This window comes from Hippichthys cyanospilos, chromosome 1 (assembly GCF_059441005.1).
Source record: "Hippichthys cyanospilos isolate Australia breed blue-spotted pipefish chromosome 1, RoL_Hcya_1.0, whole genome shotgun sequence".
In the NCBI taxonomy this organism is placed as follows: Eukaryota; Metazoa; Chordata; class Actinopteri; order Syngnathiformes; family Syngnathidae; genus Hippichthys; species Hippichthys cyanospilos.
In genome coordinates, this window is record NC_142369.1 from 8,065,502 (window position 1) to 8,081,499 (window position 15,998).

Below are 15,998 nucleotides of genomic sequence, written 5' to 3' on the forward strand. Positions count from 1 at the left end.
GAGTCACGTCGTGTTGTGATGTTTCTTCCTTGCTGCTGTAGAAAAAAAAAAAAAAGGACGATGCCGTGACATATTACCTCCCGGGCAGTGCAACAAAGCCTTGCCTAAGAGTGGCCTGGCCGGCTGCCCATCTATCCCGCCTGCTGCATGCCATCGGGCAACTTTTTACACTATTTTGACGGACAGCTTTACTTGTCTCCTGCGGCTACTCACACTTTGTGCAGGGACAGTGACTGACATCAAGACAGCAAATGGGAAGGCCTTTTATATACGTGGGTAGGTAGGTAGGTAGGTAGGTGGCTGGGTGGATGGATGGATGGATGGATGGATGGATGGATGGATGGATGGATAGATGGGTGGATGGGTGGGTGGGTAGGTAGGTAGGTAGGTAGGTAGGTAGATAGATAGATAGATAGATAGATAGATAGATAGATAGATAGATAGATAGATAGATAGATAGATAGATAGATAGATAGATAGATAGATAGATAGATAGATAGATAGATAGATAGATATGTAGCTAGCTCGCTATTAGATAGATAGATACAGATAGATATGAGATGCATAGTTACGTAGCTAGCTATAAGATAGATAGATAGATAGATAGATAGATAGATAGATAGATAGATAGATAGATAGATAGATAGATAGATAGATAGATAGATAGATAGATAGATAGATAGATAGATAGATAGATAGATAGATAGATATGAGATGCATAGATACGTAGCTAGCTAGCTATTAGATAGATAGGTAGATATGAGATGCATAGATACGTAGCTAGCTAGCTATTATATAGATAGATAGATAGATAGATAGATAGATAGATAGATAGATAGATAGATAGATAGATAGATAGATAGATAGATAGATAGATAGATAGGTAGATATGAGATACATAGATACGTAGCTAGCTAGCTATTATAAAGATAGATAGATAGATAGATAGATAGATAGATAGATAGATAGATAGATAGATAGATAGATAGATAGATAGATAGATAGATAGATAGATAGATAGATAGATAGATAGATAGATAGATAGATAGATAGATAGATAGATATGAGATGCATAGATACGTAGATAGCTAGCTATTAGATAGATAGACAGATACAGTAGATAGATATGAGATGCATAGATACGTAGCTAGCTAGCTATTAGATAGATTCAAATTCTGATTTGACTTCAAGTTTCTGGCTAAAATACCAAGCTTGCAGGTTGTCTTCAACTAAAAAAAATGAGAGGAAAAAAGACAACCACTTTTTGCGGACAATCCCTCTTTTGGACACTTTTTACCAGTTTCTGAGTTCAAAACTATTTAGAAGCATGACAAACATATCTCAAATTGATTTGATTCTACAGTCACACCGGCCCTCTGACAGAAACTATAATTACAACGTGGCTCAGGGTAAAAGTGTGTTTGACATCTCTCGATTAGCTTGACACGTCCAAAACTCCAGTAGCCGCTGAGAACAACATGTAAGGGCATTGAAATTCAGTTGAATATTTCAAAGCCAAACAGATTAAGAAGCCAACAATAACCTATAATGATAACAGTCATAATAATACTAAAAAGAAGATTACTACTACTAATAATAATAGCAACAACCAAAATAATAACAAAAAGAAGAATACCTACAAGAATACCTATAAGAAGAGCACCTACAAGCCTTAATTTTTTTTTAAAAAGCGGATGGTGCGCCTTATAACCAGGTGTGCCTTATATATGGATCAATATTGAGATTGGGATTCGTAGATGGGGAATGAACTGATAAAGCAAGCTTAACCTGTTTCTTTTGTGTGTTTACAGTTGAACAAGGTTGCTCAAATTGACATTGAGTTACTGTATTATGCTATTGAGAGTTTAGAGTTATTATTTGAGTTATTATTGTTATTACTTTGAGTATTACTACCAAATTTTAGTATAGTATTACTATATTGTGATTGAAAAAGTTTTAAAATATGTCATTAATTTAGGGTGCGCCTTATAATCCGGTGCGCCTTATATATGGAAAAGGTTTTAAAATATCTCATTGATTGAGGGTGCGCCTTATAATCCGGTCCGCCTTATAGTGCGGAAAATACGGTATATAATTCAAATTACATCCACTTAAAAAAAATGGACTGAGTGACATTATAATTCGGGGATTTCGGCGCTTGTGTCGGGAGTACGACTCATCCAACTTTGGAAACACCAGCGGCGAGATGTTAGCCGGTGGCTTTTCACGCTGTCATTTTCAACCAAGCAGTCATCTGCCGGAGGGGAAGGTTGGTAATGATTTTCACAGCGATCGGTAGTCTTGATGGTTGCCGGTCCAGGTTGTAAACACTGTCTGGAAAAATCGTCCTACGCGCTCTCTATCTGCTTATTCAAAGGCCATGGGACACCAGCAATCACCGATGTTTTCTTGCTTGATCCAGCCTCAGGATATTGCATCACTTGGTGAGACTGTCGAGAAGGCAACAGGACCAGAATCTTTTTTTTTTTTTAAAGAATTGATTAGACTGATTGATTTCCTGCAGGAGTCGACTGGCTGCGCGGCGGCGTTTCTTTTATTTATTTATTTTTTCGCGCCACACTATTGCTCGTAAATCATCCCGGATGTTTCTGAACCAAACGAGATGGCATTGATCACAGCCCAACGCTCGGCGGACGCTTCATTAGGTACACCTGCGTGATCTCATAAGAAACATTAGCTAGTCAACGTCATATGCATTATGTTTACCAGTTTACCGAATCTCATTTTCTATTTTAGATTGAGCATAAAATAAATGTAATACGTTTATTTTAACAATTACGTAAAAACCAGAAACGAGAAATATATCTTTTTTTAAGGGTCGATATTGGTACAGATTATTAATAATCAAGAACTCTGGTAACCAATATTTTGAGCCGATATTCATTTTCAAGAACAAGGCCAAAAATATAGGATTTTTAATGCATACTCCACCGCTTTGTTAAAACGTCTGAAGATTTAGTTATTAAAAATGAATAAATAAATGAAGAAAACGCAATAAAAATGCTACTAAAATTCTAACGAAAATCAGGGAGCTACCTAGGTCATCGGCATGTTCTTAAAATCTTGAACACAATTTTTAAATTAAATGACTTAGTGCTCTTTTCCACAGTAAATCAAGCTCTCCCAATTTTCAAAATAATTCAAATTGTTAGAATTTTTTGGTTAATAAAACGTGCAGTGTTCACAGGGTCAGTAGAATTAATCATAGAATTAACTGAATATTTAAATGAATAATTATCTGACAAAATAATCTGGCAAAATGCCAATTATCGGTGACGATAATCGGTCTACAGTGTTACCCTGTTTATCACTGGTTATGTTTCTGAAAATAGCTGAAATCTGTGAAGCAGAGACTGAACTTTTTATTTATTTTTTGCTTTTGTTTTCCGCCCCCCTTTTTTAAGTTTGTTTCTTTTGTTAAAAATAAAATGCATTAAATAAATGATATTTTTTTCTGGTCTGACTTAGAAGGAGGGAAAATATAGAGAAAAATAGCGAGGTTAACATGCAATCAAAATGGTCATAAATGAAAATCCATGTGTTCGAAGTTGATTTTTTTTTTTTTAAGGGAGAAAATTGCTGTTTTTTGACTGGTCTGATTGAAAAGGAAGAAAAATTGCAAGATAAATAGCGACGTAAACTCAAAGAACGCAATAGAAAACACCTATAGTCATAAATGAAAATATCGCTGTTATGTCGTGAAGGAACGCTGTATCCCAAAAAGAAAGAGCCGATTTTAGTTTTCAAATATTGGCCGTGAGATTAAAATAAACGCACAGATATCCTGCCTAAAATATTTAGTACAATATGTTATTTTATGTCTGCATGTAAGTAAATCCCCTTCAAGAGAGTCACGCTTAATATTTAATCTCTTTCATGGAGCTGAAATCCAGTGACAATAATGGGACATAAATACTTCCAAAAAAGAAACAACAACAACAATGGAGTGGCAAGATTCAGATATCTAAGGTATAAAAATAACACACCGTTGTCTCAATCCCTTCTGATGTCGTTCTAGGCCCTCGTGTCTGTTTGCAAGCGGACGATAGAGGGCGCTATTAAGCAAGGAACAAGCCCTGCTGGAATCCAGTCGCAATCTCTTTTGCTCTCCACGTCCCGTTCTCGCTCCCATTACTTCTCATCAGTCTTATACACAATTTCAACTCACTTCGAGAAGGTCCGGATGCCCAAGTGGACCTTCACACAATACAGCGCTGCACTTTATTGCGGTCTTTTCAGAAAATCACAAATCTGTCAAAGTACTTCACTGCGTCATAAATCTCCCCCAAAGCCCTCCAGCCTCCCCAAAAATATGTTCCGCTGACATGATGCACCCCAACGCCAGGACCGGGACGCCTAGCCCGAGCGCGCGCGTTACGAGAGAGGTGGGGGTGAGCGAGCGAGAGGGAGTGAGAGAGAAAGCGAGAGCGAGAAAGAGAGAGGAATATCATTTGCGCGTTCCTCTCTGGGTGCTGCAGAGAGAAGCTGCCGACAGACGTCTGCAGGCAAGTGGACAGGTCGCTGCATCCGCAAAGGAATCCAACCCCCCTTAACCCCCCCGAAAAAACACCGGATTTACTTTTATTTAGCTGCTTTTTCTCCCATTCCCTTTTTTTATTTTTTATTTCATTCGTGGAGCCGCGTCGCACCGGCAAGCACAACTAAGTGACTTGCAGGATGAGAGCAGCCTGAGCAAGGTGGCTGTGCTTTTTTTTTTCCCCTCCCACCGCACTTTTCACAGACTGGCGCGGACGTATCGCAGCACAGAGGAATATTGCCCACAAAAGAGGTGAGATAACGCAGAAAAAACGTGAGTGACGACGAGAACAGCTTGCACTTGCTGCTGCCCCGACTGGCGCCTTTTACGCGCGTGAAGACTCAGTGGCGCACCGATCCTTTTTTTTTTATCTTTCTTTTTTTACGAGCACCGCTGAGGCGTCATTTAAATTCATAAAGGAGGAGAGAGGGGGAAACTTGCTGCCTTCCACTGCAGCAGGAGTGATGTAGAAGAAGTCTTTTTTAAATACAAAATCCTGACAGTCAGTGATTTTTTTTTTCTTTTTCTCGGTCATTTTGGTGGACACTTTGACAAGGAGCAATGAGGACTACTGGTGCAGTGGACTATTTATACTACTGCATGCTCATCCTGCAGTTTGTGCATCAGCCCGCCGCCAAGCAGGTGCTCCGGTACCGCCTGGCCGAGGAGGGACCGCCGGACGTGCGGGTGGGCAACGTGGCCGCCGACCTGGGCATCGTGGCGGGCTCGGGCGAAGTGACGTTCACCCTGGAGTCCGGCTCGGATTTTTTCAAGATCGACAACATCACAGGTGAGCTCACCACCAACGAGAGAAGGATCGACCGCGAGAAACTGCAACAGTGCCAGATGATATTCGACGAGAACGAGTGCTTCATCGATTTCGAGGTGTCCGTCATCGGACCGGCCCAGAGCTGGGTTGACCTCTTTGAGGGAAAGGTCATCATCTCAGATATAAACGACAACACTCCTTCTTTCCCTTCACCTGTCCTGACGCTGTCCGTTGAGGAAAACAGACCGATCGGAACCCTTTATCTGCTGCCCACGGCCACGGACCGAGATTTTGGCAGGAATGGGATCGAGAGGTACGAGCTCATTCAGGACGGCGGGGAGAACTCCAGGCGCTCCTCGGGAGACTCGTACTCGGGGAAGAGGAGATTTGACGACAGCGCGAGCAGGAGCAGCGTTTTTGAGCTGCAAGTCGCCGACACCACCGACGGCGAGAAGCAGCCCCAGCTCATCATTAAAGGGGCGCTCGATAGGGAGCAGAGAGACTCCTACGAGCTCACGCTGCGCGTTAGAGACGGGGGCGATCCCCCGCGTTCCTCCCAGGCCATCCTGAGGGTGATGATCACCGACGTGAACGACAACAGCCCCCGGTTTGAGAAGAGTGTATACGAGGCAGACCTGCTGGAGAACAGCTCCCCCGGCTCCCCCATACTACAGCTCAAAGCGGCCGACGCTGACGTGGGGGTGAACGGTCAAATCGAGTACGTGTTCGGGGCGGCCACGGAGTCCGTGCGGAGGCTGCTGAGGTTGGACGAGAGCATGGGGTGGCTAAGTGTGCTGCACCGCATCGACCGCGAAGAAGTGAGCCAGCTGAGGTTCACCGTGATGGCCCGTGACCGAGGTCAGCCTCCGAAAATGGACAAGGCCACCGTGGTGCTGAACATTAAGGACGAAAATGACAACGTCCCCGCCATAGAAATCCGGAAAATCGGACGCATTTTCCTGAAGGACGGCATCGCCAACGTGGCGGAGGACGTGGTGGTGGACACGCCTATCGCTCTGGTGCAGGTGTCGGATCGTGACCAGGGCGAGAACGGCATCGTGACCTGCACGGTGGTCGGCGATGTGCCCTTCCAGCTCAAACCCGCCAGCGAGATGGAGGGCGAGCAGAATAAAAAGAAATACTTCCTCCATACGTCAGCGCCGCTGGACTACGAGACCATGCAGGAATACAACGTGGTCATAGTGGCGGTGGACTCTGGCAGCCCCAGCCTGGCGAGTAATAACTCCCTCATTGTCAAAGTGGGTGACACCAATGACAACGCTCCCGTCTTCAATCTAAACATAGTGGAGGTGCCATTCCCGGAAAACAACGCCCCTGGCGAGAGGGTGACGACGGTGTCGGCCAACGACGCCGACAGCGGGAAGAACGCGGAAATCAGCTATTCACTGGACTCATCTGTAAATGGGATTTTCTCCATCGACGCGGACAGCGGTGACATCCGAGTGAACACAATCCTGGACCGGGAGCAAACGGAGCGCTATGAATTTAAAGTGATCGCTAAAGATAAGGGCATCAACACCTTACAGGGCTCGGCTACGGTAGTCATCCTGGTGGCGGACAAAAATGACAACGAGCCCAAGTTCATGCAAGATGTGTTCACCTTCTACGTCAAAGAGAATCTGGAGCCAAACAGTCCAGTTGGCATGGTTACGGTCATCGACGCAGATAAAGGTCAAAATGCAGAAATGAGTCTTTTTATTGAGGAGGAGGAGGAGATCTTTTCAATCGAAAACGATACGGGGACCATTTTCTCCACTCTGTCATTCGACAGAGAGCAGAAAACCACATACACGTTCCGTGTGAAGGCCGTAGACGGCGGCGACCCGCCCCGTTCGGCCACCGCCACCGTCTCGCTATTTGTCATGGATGACAACGACAACGCTCCGACCGTCACCTTCCCGATAAACAGCTCCTACACCCTCCTCCCGCCCTCCAGCAACATCAGGACCGTGGTGAGAACGGTCATCGCCACGGACACCGATACGGGCATCAACGCCGACCTGAACTACAGCATAGTCGGCGGGAACCCTTTCAGGCTGTTTGAGATCGACGGGGGCACCGGCGTGATTTCACTCGTGGGAAAGCTGGAGCAGAAGCACTACGGACTACACAGGCTCGTGGTCCAGGTAAACGACAGCGGGCAGCCATCCCAGAGCACCACCACACTGGTCCACGTTTACGTTAACGAGACGCTTTCCAATTCTACTGTGGTGGAGGCGCAGGTGGCAAAGAGCCTGAGCACGTCTCTCAATACCAACATCGCCGGCGACCCCAATTATGACCTGAGCAAACAACGCCTGAGCATCGTCATCGGCGTCGTTTCGGGAATCATGACGGTCATCCTCATCATCCTGGTGGTGGTCATGGCCCGCTACTGCCGGCCCAAAAATAAGAACGGCTACGAGGCCGGTAAGAAAGACCACGAGGACTTCTTCACGCCACAGCAACACGACAAATCCAAGAAGCCCAAGAAAGACAAGCGCAAGCAAAAATCCAAGCAGCCGCTCTACAGCAGCATCGTGACAGTGGAAGCCTCCAAACCCAACGGCCAGCGCTACGACGGCGTCAACGAGAAGCTGTCGGACAGCCCCGGCATGGGCCGCTATCGCTCGGTCAACGGGGGTCCGGGCAGTCCGGATCTGGCCCGGCACTACAAGTCCAGCTCGCCGCTCCCCACCGTCCAGCTTCACCCGCAGTCGCCCACGGCCGGCAAAAAGCACCAGGCGGTTCAGGACCTGCCCCCGGCCAACACCTTCGTTGGCACCGGAGATAACATTTCACTGGGATCGGACCACTGCTCCGACTACAGCAGCCAGACCATCAACAAGTACAACAAACAGGTAAGAAGATGCGTCTCCATGTTCTTTTGCTTTCCCTCCACCACTCTTAAATGTATTCTGTTTCCTTCTCTTAGTGTTTTGTCTGGCATAATGCGTTCTGACAGGGCTAGTCTCAGTAGTCGTGTTGCCTTTATGGTGCTAATGTGTGTCAAGTTAGCAGTATTGATCTGTTTTGGTTTGGAGTGCCATTCACATGCAATATTGAAAGGGACCGTAATGGTTTGGATTAGCTCATCGGGGGGGGATCGCGACCGCTCGGCCCGGGCCGAACTTTTTTTCACTTGCTGCTAATGTGTCTGGAGGCTTGCAGACAGCGCGCATAAGGGTTTGGTTTGCGGTTAATATATCCCAGAGGCAGAGAGGGTAGGAGAGGAGGGGGGCCCTGCTCTCCGCTTCTGACAAGGCGGCCTTTTCTTCTTTGAGAAAGGGGAGTCAGGTAAATGAGAGTTCATCGCAGAGCAAACACGCTTTGTTCCCGTCCAATAAGACGCGCCATCTGGTCATCGGGTCACGTTATCGTTCCGGTGCGTGTTTCATTCCACCGACAATCGATTTGTACGTTTTTCTTTCCATCGCCGTCCATACCGCGTCTTGCTTTATCTCTTCTCCAAAACCACTTTTCTTGTCTCGTCTGCCCTGCGGCAAGTCTTAGCTTCTTTCTGTTTGCTTCCTCAGAAAAAAGAAAAAAAAAAGCTTTTGCCCCCGCGTGAAAACTGAAGGCACGACGAGAAAAAAAAGTCAGGTGATTTGGTGAGGTGCTTCGTCGGGCTTGATTAGGCAATGAAATGAATTATTGATCCGTTTCTGCTTTTATTTGACGTGGAGCATATCTTTTTTCTCAGCCATGTGTGGTACATCTCCAATGCCAGGCTCCCACCCGTGCTGCACACCCTTTTTCTTTTCCTCCCTCCATTCTCCGCCTGTCACCACATCACGCCCCTTGCAACGCTTCACTCATTCCCTCCGAAACGCTTCAGTCGTTCTTCTTGGGGCAGGCGCTCCCTCTACTCTCATATATATATATATATATATATATATATATATATATATATATATATATATATATATATATATATATATATATATATATATATATATGTATCCACACCCCTGCTGCTGCGTCTTACCCACACTCACAGCTTCTAATACTGTCTATTTGCCCAGCTCTTCCCCGGAGGGTGTCGAACGCTGTTGCTTTTGGATGTCTCCTGCATAATTAAAAGGGCACTCTATCCTCCGCATTGTATTGTGTGTCACTGTGCTCCACTTATATAATTATTTACCGCCGCACGTCCGCCGAGCTTTCTGCGTTTGTTGTGACACCGGGCTTAAACGCCGCTGCCCGTGTTTTTACCTTTCAAGTGGGTTCTAGTTATCTTTAAAACAGGGGTCTTTTTTCTCTTTTAAAGTGGATTGGTTGTCACTATCGAGGGTATTGATAACTACCGGGTAAAGGTACATATTGGATTTTATGGCTTTTTTAATGATCCCTCTGCTCGATCCGTGGGAAGGAATAGAAATGGGCACAAGAAAGACGGCTCTGTTAGAAGGTACGGAGAAAGGCCCCTACTGTTCCGACAAGGGCCCTCAGGGAGGGAGACGAGGGTGGGCGGGATAATACCAACCATTCACTGTAACCTCTCGGTATCGGGTTTCTTGTCTTTGTCCCCTCATCCTCCTGATCTTACCATAATTACGGATGTAACCTGGCCTAGTAGGTAACCAGGCAACTATGCAGGTTTATCAGCCTTGATGTTTTGCAAAATCGTTAAAAAAAAGCAAGTAATCTGGTCATTTCCTGTGACTCTAGCTGATAAAATGTTAATACACTGTTTTAACACATAGCTGCTTCTTAATTTTCATTGCGTGCACCCCGCCGGATATTATACTTTATTATCCTTGGAGGTGGTTTCTATTCTGAAAATAATGCAGGCAGACCATATAATGTGGTGAAGATTTAAATCACTTAGCCATCAAATTAGCAAAGGTCATGGGATTTTGTTTCATCATTGGACCTCAAAAGGATCACTTTTAATCTGCGGTGATCCTCAGCGGTTTGTAGTTTCCGCTCACGTAGCCAAGACTCACCGCCACCCACCCCCAGTCCGAGCGAGGCCCCGGTCCACACGCTTAAAACAGAATTCTTTGCCTCTGGGCCAGTGCGGGAAGCACTACTGGACTTTTAACCTTGTGGTCACCTCTGCCTTCCAGTCCTGCTGCGACATAAGCCCAACCACCTGAATAGTATATGTTGTCATGCAAATATGAACAAGAAACCAATATGGAAATATGCGCCTTTGCCTGTGGTGGTCATTTGTATCACGGTACAATCCAGCATTTTAGATACACAGAGTGAAAACGGAAACAGTTTAATGATGCACCTTCTGCCCTCCTGTAAGAGCATTTAGTTGTTCTGCATGTCACATAACTAGTCTACATAGATGAACAAGTGTATATATATATATATATATATATATATATATATATATATATATATATATATATATATATATATATATATATATATATATATATATACCGTATTTTCCGCACTATAAAGCGCACTCTCAATCAATGACATATTTTAAAACGTTTCCATATATAAGGCGCACCGGATTATAAGGCGCACCCCCAATTAATGACATATTTTAAAACTTTTTCCATATATAAGGCGCACTGGATTATAAGGCGCACCCTCAATTAATGACATATTTTAAAATTTTTTCAACCACAATATAGTAAGTAATAACAATAATAACTCAAATAAAAACTCTAAACTCTCAATAGCATAATAACTCAATGTCAATATAACCAACTGTAAACACACAAAAGCAGCGGGTAAAGTTTACTTTATCAGTTCATTTCCCATCTACGGATCCCAATCTCAATATTGATATACATATATATATACATATACAAGGTGCACCCGATTATAAGGCGCACCATCAGCTTTTTAAAAAAATTAAGGCTTTTGGGTGTGCCTTATAGTGTGGAAAATACGATGTATATATATATATACATATATATATATATATATATATATATATATATATATATATATATATATATATATATATATATATATATATATATATATATATGTATATATATATATATATGTGTGTGTGTGTGTGAGCTACAGAGATGGATAAAAAGAGGGAACACGTTGTTTTTCGATGGGCCCATTATTGTCATCCTTGGTGGTACAGCGTACCACCAGCTGAGGCAAAGTTGAATGAACTGCGTTTGGATCTATTATAGATAAATTCAATCAATGCTTTCCCAGCCTTTTGTTTACATGCTGGGGGGAAAATGGAAGCGGTGCAGACAAGTGGTGCTCGTGAAACTGCGGCAGAAAGCCATTCTCCACAATAATTTGCTTTGGTGATTTGAATAGATTTGCTGTAAGGCAATTACTAAACTAAAAGACTCACCTAATAAACTAGCAGAAATGTTAAGGGACTATAAGTGTGCGATTTCTATCAATGAGCCAATCAGTTGCCGGTAAATTTACTTTGTGCCAAGCAGCGGGGTCAAACTAGTTTTTTTCATTGCATCACAAAATAGCCTGCTTTGTTTTATTAGCATTTTATCGCAGCTAGTGATGCGGACCTTGAGTTGTAATTTTTTTTTTTTTTCGTGATGAAAAAACAGCTTTGTCTTTCATTTCAGCCTTCTCTGCCTATGATAAATGCGCCACTGAGCTCAAGCTTCTCACAGAACTTAAAAAAAGAAAACACTCGTGATTGAAGGAGCCGCTCCGGCTCTTGACATCTGTCACGATAAGAAAGATATCGAGAGAAGTGCGGCGAGAGAAGAGGTTGGAAACAGAGAGCGACTTCGGAGCCCCGCCGCCTTGATTGCCCAGCACGCTGCTGATTGCGAGCGTCGGCGTCGAGGATGCCACCTCTCCGCCGCCACTTCTTTCAATTTGCCGTCATCAAACGCGGAATTTGATTTCGCGCCGCCGATTCATATGCCGCTGTCACTTTTCGCCGGGCCGCCATATCGCGCGCTTGTTTATCCGCGGCGATTGTTAGTGAGGCTTCGTACAGCAAATTGACTTTTACAAGGCTCCCAGGGTCTATGATGCGCTACGCTAGCCTGGCTGTTTCCTGGCGTTGTCGTCCGATATCGACTGCAGGACTTCTGGCCGGCTGGATGGGAACATCACTTAAGCTGCGCCGCGGTCAGACTCGGGGGAATAGTTGCCTGTCGGCCCGCCGCGTTGCAACACGGATCAGACGTGAGGCTTGTTTGTGTGACTAATGGGCACGGCGGCGGCGGTTTTGTGTGTACCTCATCAAAATTGCAAAAATGTCTGGCGGAGTCGGGCGTTATTGTTGTGAGGCTACTTTGTCGTTTTGTACAAAAATGCCTCGGGCGGTCTGATGTCTTGCTCCAAACTGGTCGGGTCTCAACGGTTTTTGTCCAACTCCGTTTACCAGATGCGGGAGTAAGTCGCATGCGTGAGTCACGAGTATCTTTCGGGTCTTGAACGTCAAGCTTCAAGGAAGTACCAAGTGATTGAGGCAAAAAAGGAATCAATCCAGCCATTTGAATTGAGTCATTGGAACGGAAAAGTCAAGTTACGTTCAATGCAACGTCTTCACGATGTCATCACTTCAACTCTTAACTGATAAGAAAATTGGATGGGTCACTCTTCGCATGCTTTGGTTATTTTCTTTCAGCAGAACACCTGGTTTAAATGATCAATATAACAACAAGTTCTGTGGGAGCCTGATAACAATCCTTATCATTTGAATCCGGTGTGTTGGAAGAAGGAGATTCCTAAAACACGGGTCTATGATTCTGGTCCTTGAGGGTCGGTCTCTTGGATGTTTTGTATGTTTGCGTCCACCAGCACACCTAATTGAAATAATCATCACATTCTAGAGAAGCACGAGAACGACCCTAATTTGAATAGGGTGTGTTGAAAGAGGGAGATGGATCTACAATCCTGGTCTTCAAGAGCTGGTCTCCTGGGTGTTTGTTTTTTTTCCTGGTTTGTTTTGTGTGGTGATAATTTGATCATTTGAATCAGATGGACAGGAAGGACCAGGATTGAAGACCCCCGATCAAAAACATGCAGGATAGGGGCCCTCGAGGACTGGAGTCTCCCACCCAAAGTTCTTATCAGTTCAGAGTTTCATTGATGACATTGTGAAGACATCGCATTGAATGTTGAACTTCAATTCATGAGCAACAGATGATCCGACATGAACGGAACTTCATGCCAATGAAACACATCGTTCTGAAATTTGATGACTCAAATCTGACTCAGTTTATGTGACTGGACTCCACACACTTAATTTCTATTTGTGTGCTTCTGCGGCCTTTGATCAAATCAATGAATCACCCAGTAGCAGGTGTGTATTGGTACTCTAAATGAATCATAGCTTATCTAGCGTTGTAGTTAGGGGGGATGTTAGAAGACATGGCTCTGAATTCAAGTTTTGTTGAGTCAAGTATTACTTGAGTCAGAGTTCTGTGGCCCTTGTTGAAACGAATGAATCACAAAGTAGCAGGTGCGCTGCAAGATGTAACGATGGGTAAGCTGAATAAACCATAGCTTACCTAGCTTTGTGGTTTTCTTTTAGTAAGAAGGATCTAGATCTAGATTGAAGTTCTGAATTTGGATGACTCGAGTCAAGTCATGTGACTTGTGCCACCACACTTTTCCTTAGTTTACCTCAGTGGCCCTTGATCAAACGAACGAATCACCCAGTGACAGGTGCGCTTATCATATATTAGCTCTCCATCGGACAAAGATCCGAATGAAAGCTCAAATTTTGGTGACTCAAGCCACTTTCTGTCTCACTTAAAAGAGTTAAATGTATCAATTCCAGAGGATTTTTTTTCAGTCCGGTGTGCCTCACAGCGGGCGTTCATGGAAACACAGTGCAGCAAGAATAGGACTAGTGATATGGCGGTATCAATCGTGCTTGCAGAGTTGACTCAACGAGCCACCTCTTTGAAAAAAATTCCATGGCAAACACTGTTTATTATAAAGAATGAATGAATGTATGTATGCAGTGCATAGTATGCTGCACGTAGTTTTGGCTCGAAGGACCAAATTAAACACAGACTGTATATCCTGGAATAGGAAAGCACCTTTTAACAGGTGAAAAAGATAGTGCCACGGATATTTGGAAAAGAAAAGAAAAAAAAAACCTAACCGACAACCTTCACCCCGAGTTCAGGTTCACATTGATTCCCTTACGTCTGTGACTGCACCTGTTCCTGCGCAGTATCGCCACCCCCTCCCTTTTGACTTTGACCTTCCTCCTTTGTAATGCAACAGATCTGAAATATTAACAAGTGCTGAAATCCACTGACTTTATGAGACACATTAATGTCTGTCTGAGAATAAATAATGCATTGAAAAGCTTTACATTTCCAGCGCCGCCTTTCATTAAGAATCCGCGGACGTCGCGAAGATATTAGCTAAGCAGCTGAATGGAATGGTAACGACAAGAGGACCGCTTGAGTACTTATATTAACCCCCCTCTCTGGTTGTTTTGACCCCCCCCTCCCACCCCCTAAATGAGATTACGTGTGTATGAAACAGGAGGCGCGGCACTCGCCGACCATCCATCAAAGCCTGGGGGCGGGAGGGGAAGCGGAGAAAAATCAGCGCCCGTGCGCTCGGCGGGTGCGCGGCGTACAGTATGGGAGTGTATCTTGCGCCGCCTCTCCATCATCTCGCACACCAGGCAGCGACATGCCTGAGAGGGTTTCAATATCCTGCATGAAAATAAGCGAGTGTGTGCGTGAGGTGTTTACCCAAGAAACGCTGTTCGTCATATGAGAATATGTGTCTGGTCATTACGTATACGAGGCACAAGCGGGAGGCTGGAGGCATGACCGATACCTTCACTATCAAAAGTGGAGTGGGCGAGTTCGGCGGGGGGGGGGGGGGGGGGGGGGGGTAAAATATGCATCGCAGGTGACACCTGATGCCAAGATTTATGATGCTACAGCCGACGCTGAGGTTCAGATGGGAAAATGACTTCATATTCGAATTAGCTATTATTTAGCGATTAAAAGGCAGATTTTCTGCTCTTGAGGGAAAGCGTTCTTCTTAATTGAAGTTGACAGCTGAATTCAAACTTAAAAAAAAATGATGAGAACACCCAAGCTGGGTTGACTGCAGATGAATAATTGAAGTTTGCCTTTTAAATTAGTTAGGTTTCAATTAAGTGTCCTTTTTATGTTGGATTTGATCCTGCTTTTGTTTCAGGCAGGAATAAGATGTTGCGGAGATGTTCATTGACTTCTTCTTTGCAAAAACTTGGAGACACCTTCAATGCAAAAGTTTGGAAATACTTTTAAATTGCTACGACATTAAGAAGTTTTTAATAATTCTTGATAAATGCACAGACAAAGTTATTTAGCTCATAAAACTTATTATATAACTTATTACTTATTACATAAAACCGATTATAAGGCGCACCATCAGCTTTTTAAAAAAATTAAGGATTTTGGGTGCGCCTTATAGTGTGGAAAATACGATGTGTATATATATATATATATATATATATATATATATATATATATATATATATATATATACACACACACACACACACACACACTGTATTTTCCACACTATAAGGCGCACTGGATTATAAGGCGCGCCCTTAATTAATGACTTATTTTAAAACTTCTTCAATCACAATATAGTAATACTATACTAAAATTCGGTAGTAATACTCAAAGTAATAACAATAACAACACAAATAATAACTCTAAACTCTCATTAGCATAATAACTCAATGTCAATATGAGCAACCTTGGTCAACAGTAA

The 15,998-nt window shown here is 43.9% G+C and overlaps 1 protein-coding gene across 5 annotated transcripts in view; it reads left to right on the forward strand.

Moving 5' to 3' along the window:
* Positions 1-4,577: 4,577 nt before the first annotated feature.
* Positions 4,578-15,998, forward strand: part of pcdh7b (protocadherin 7b) — a 126,827-nt gene continuing 115,406 nt past the window's right edge. For all 5 annotated transcript variants that reach the window (XM_088426152.1, XM_088426161.1, XM_088426169.1 and 2 more), the window contains exon 1: positions 4,578-8,188. In XM_088426152.1, the coding sequence (XP_088282278.1) occupies positions 5,120-8,188 (3,069 nt within the window). In that variant the 5' untranslated portion in view covers positions 4,578-5,119. The remainder of the gene's footprint in view (positions 8,189-15,998) is intronic.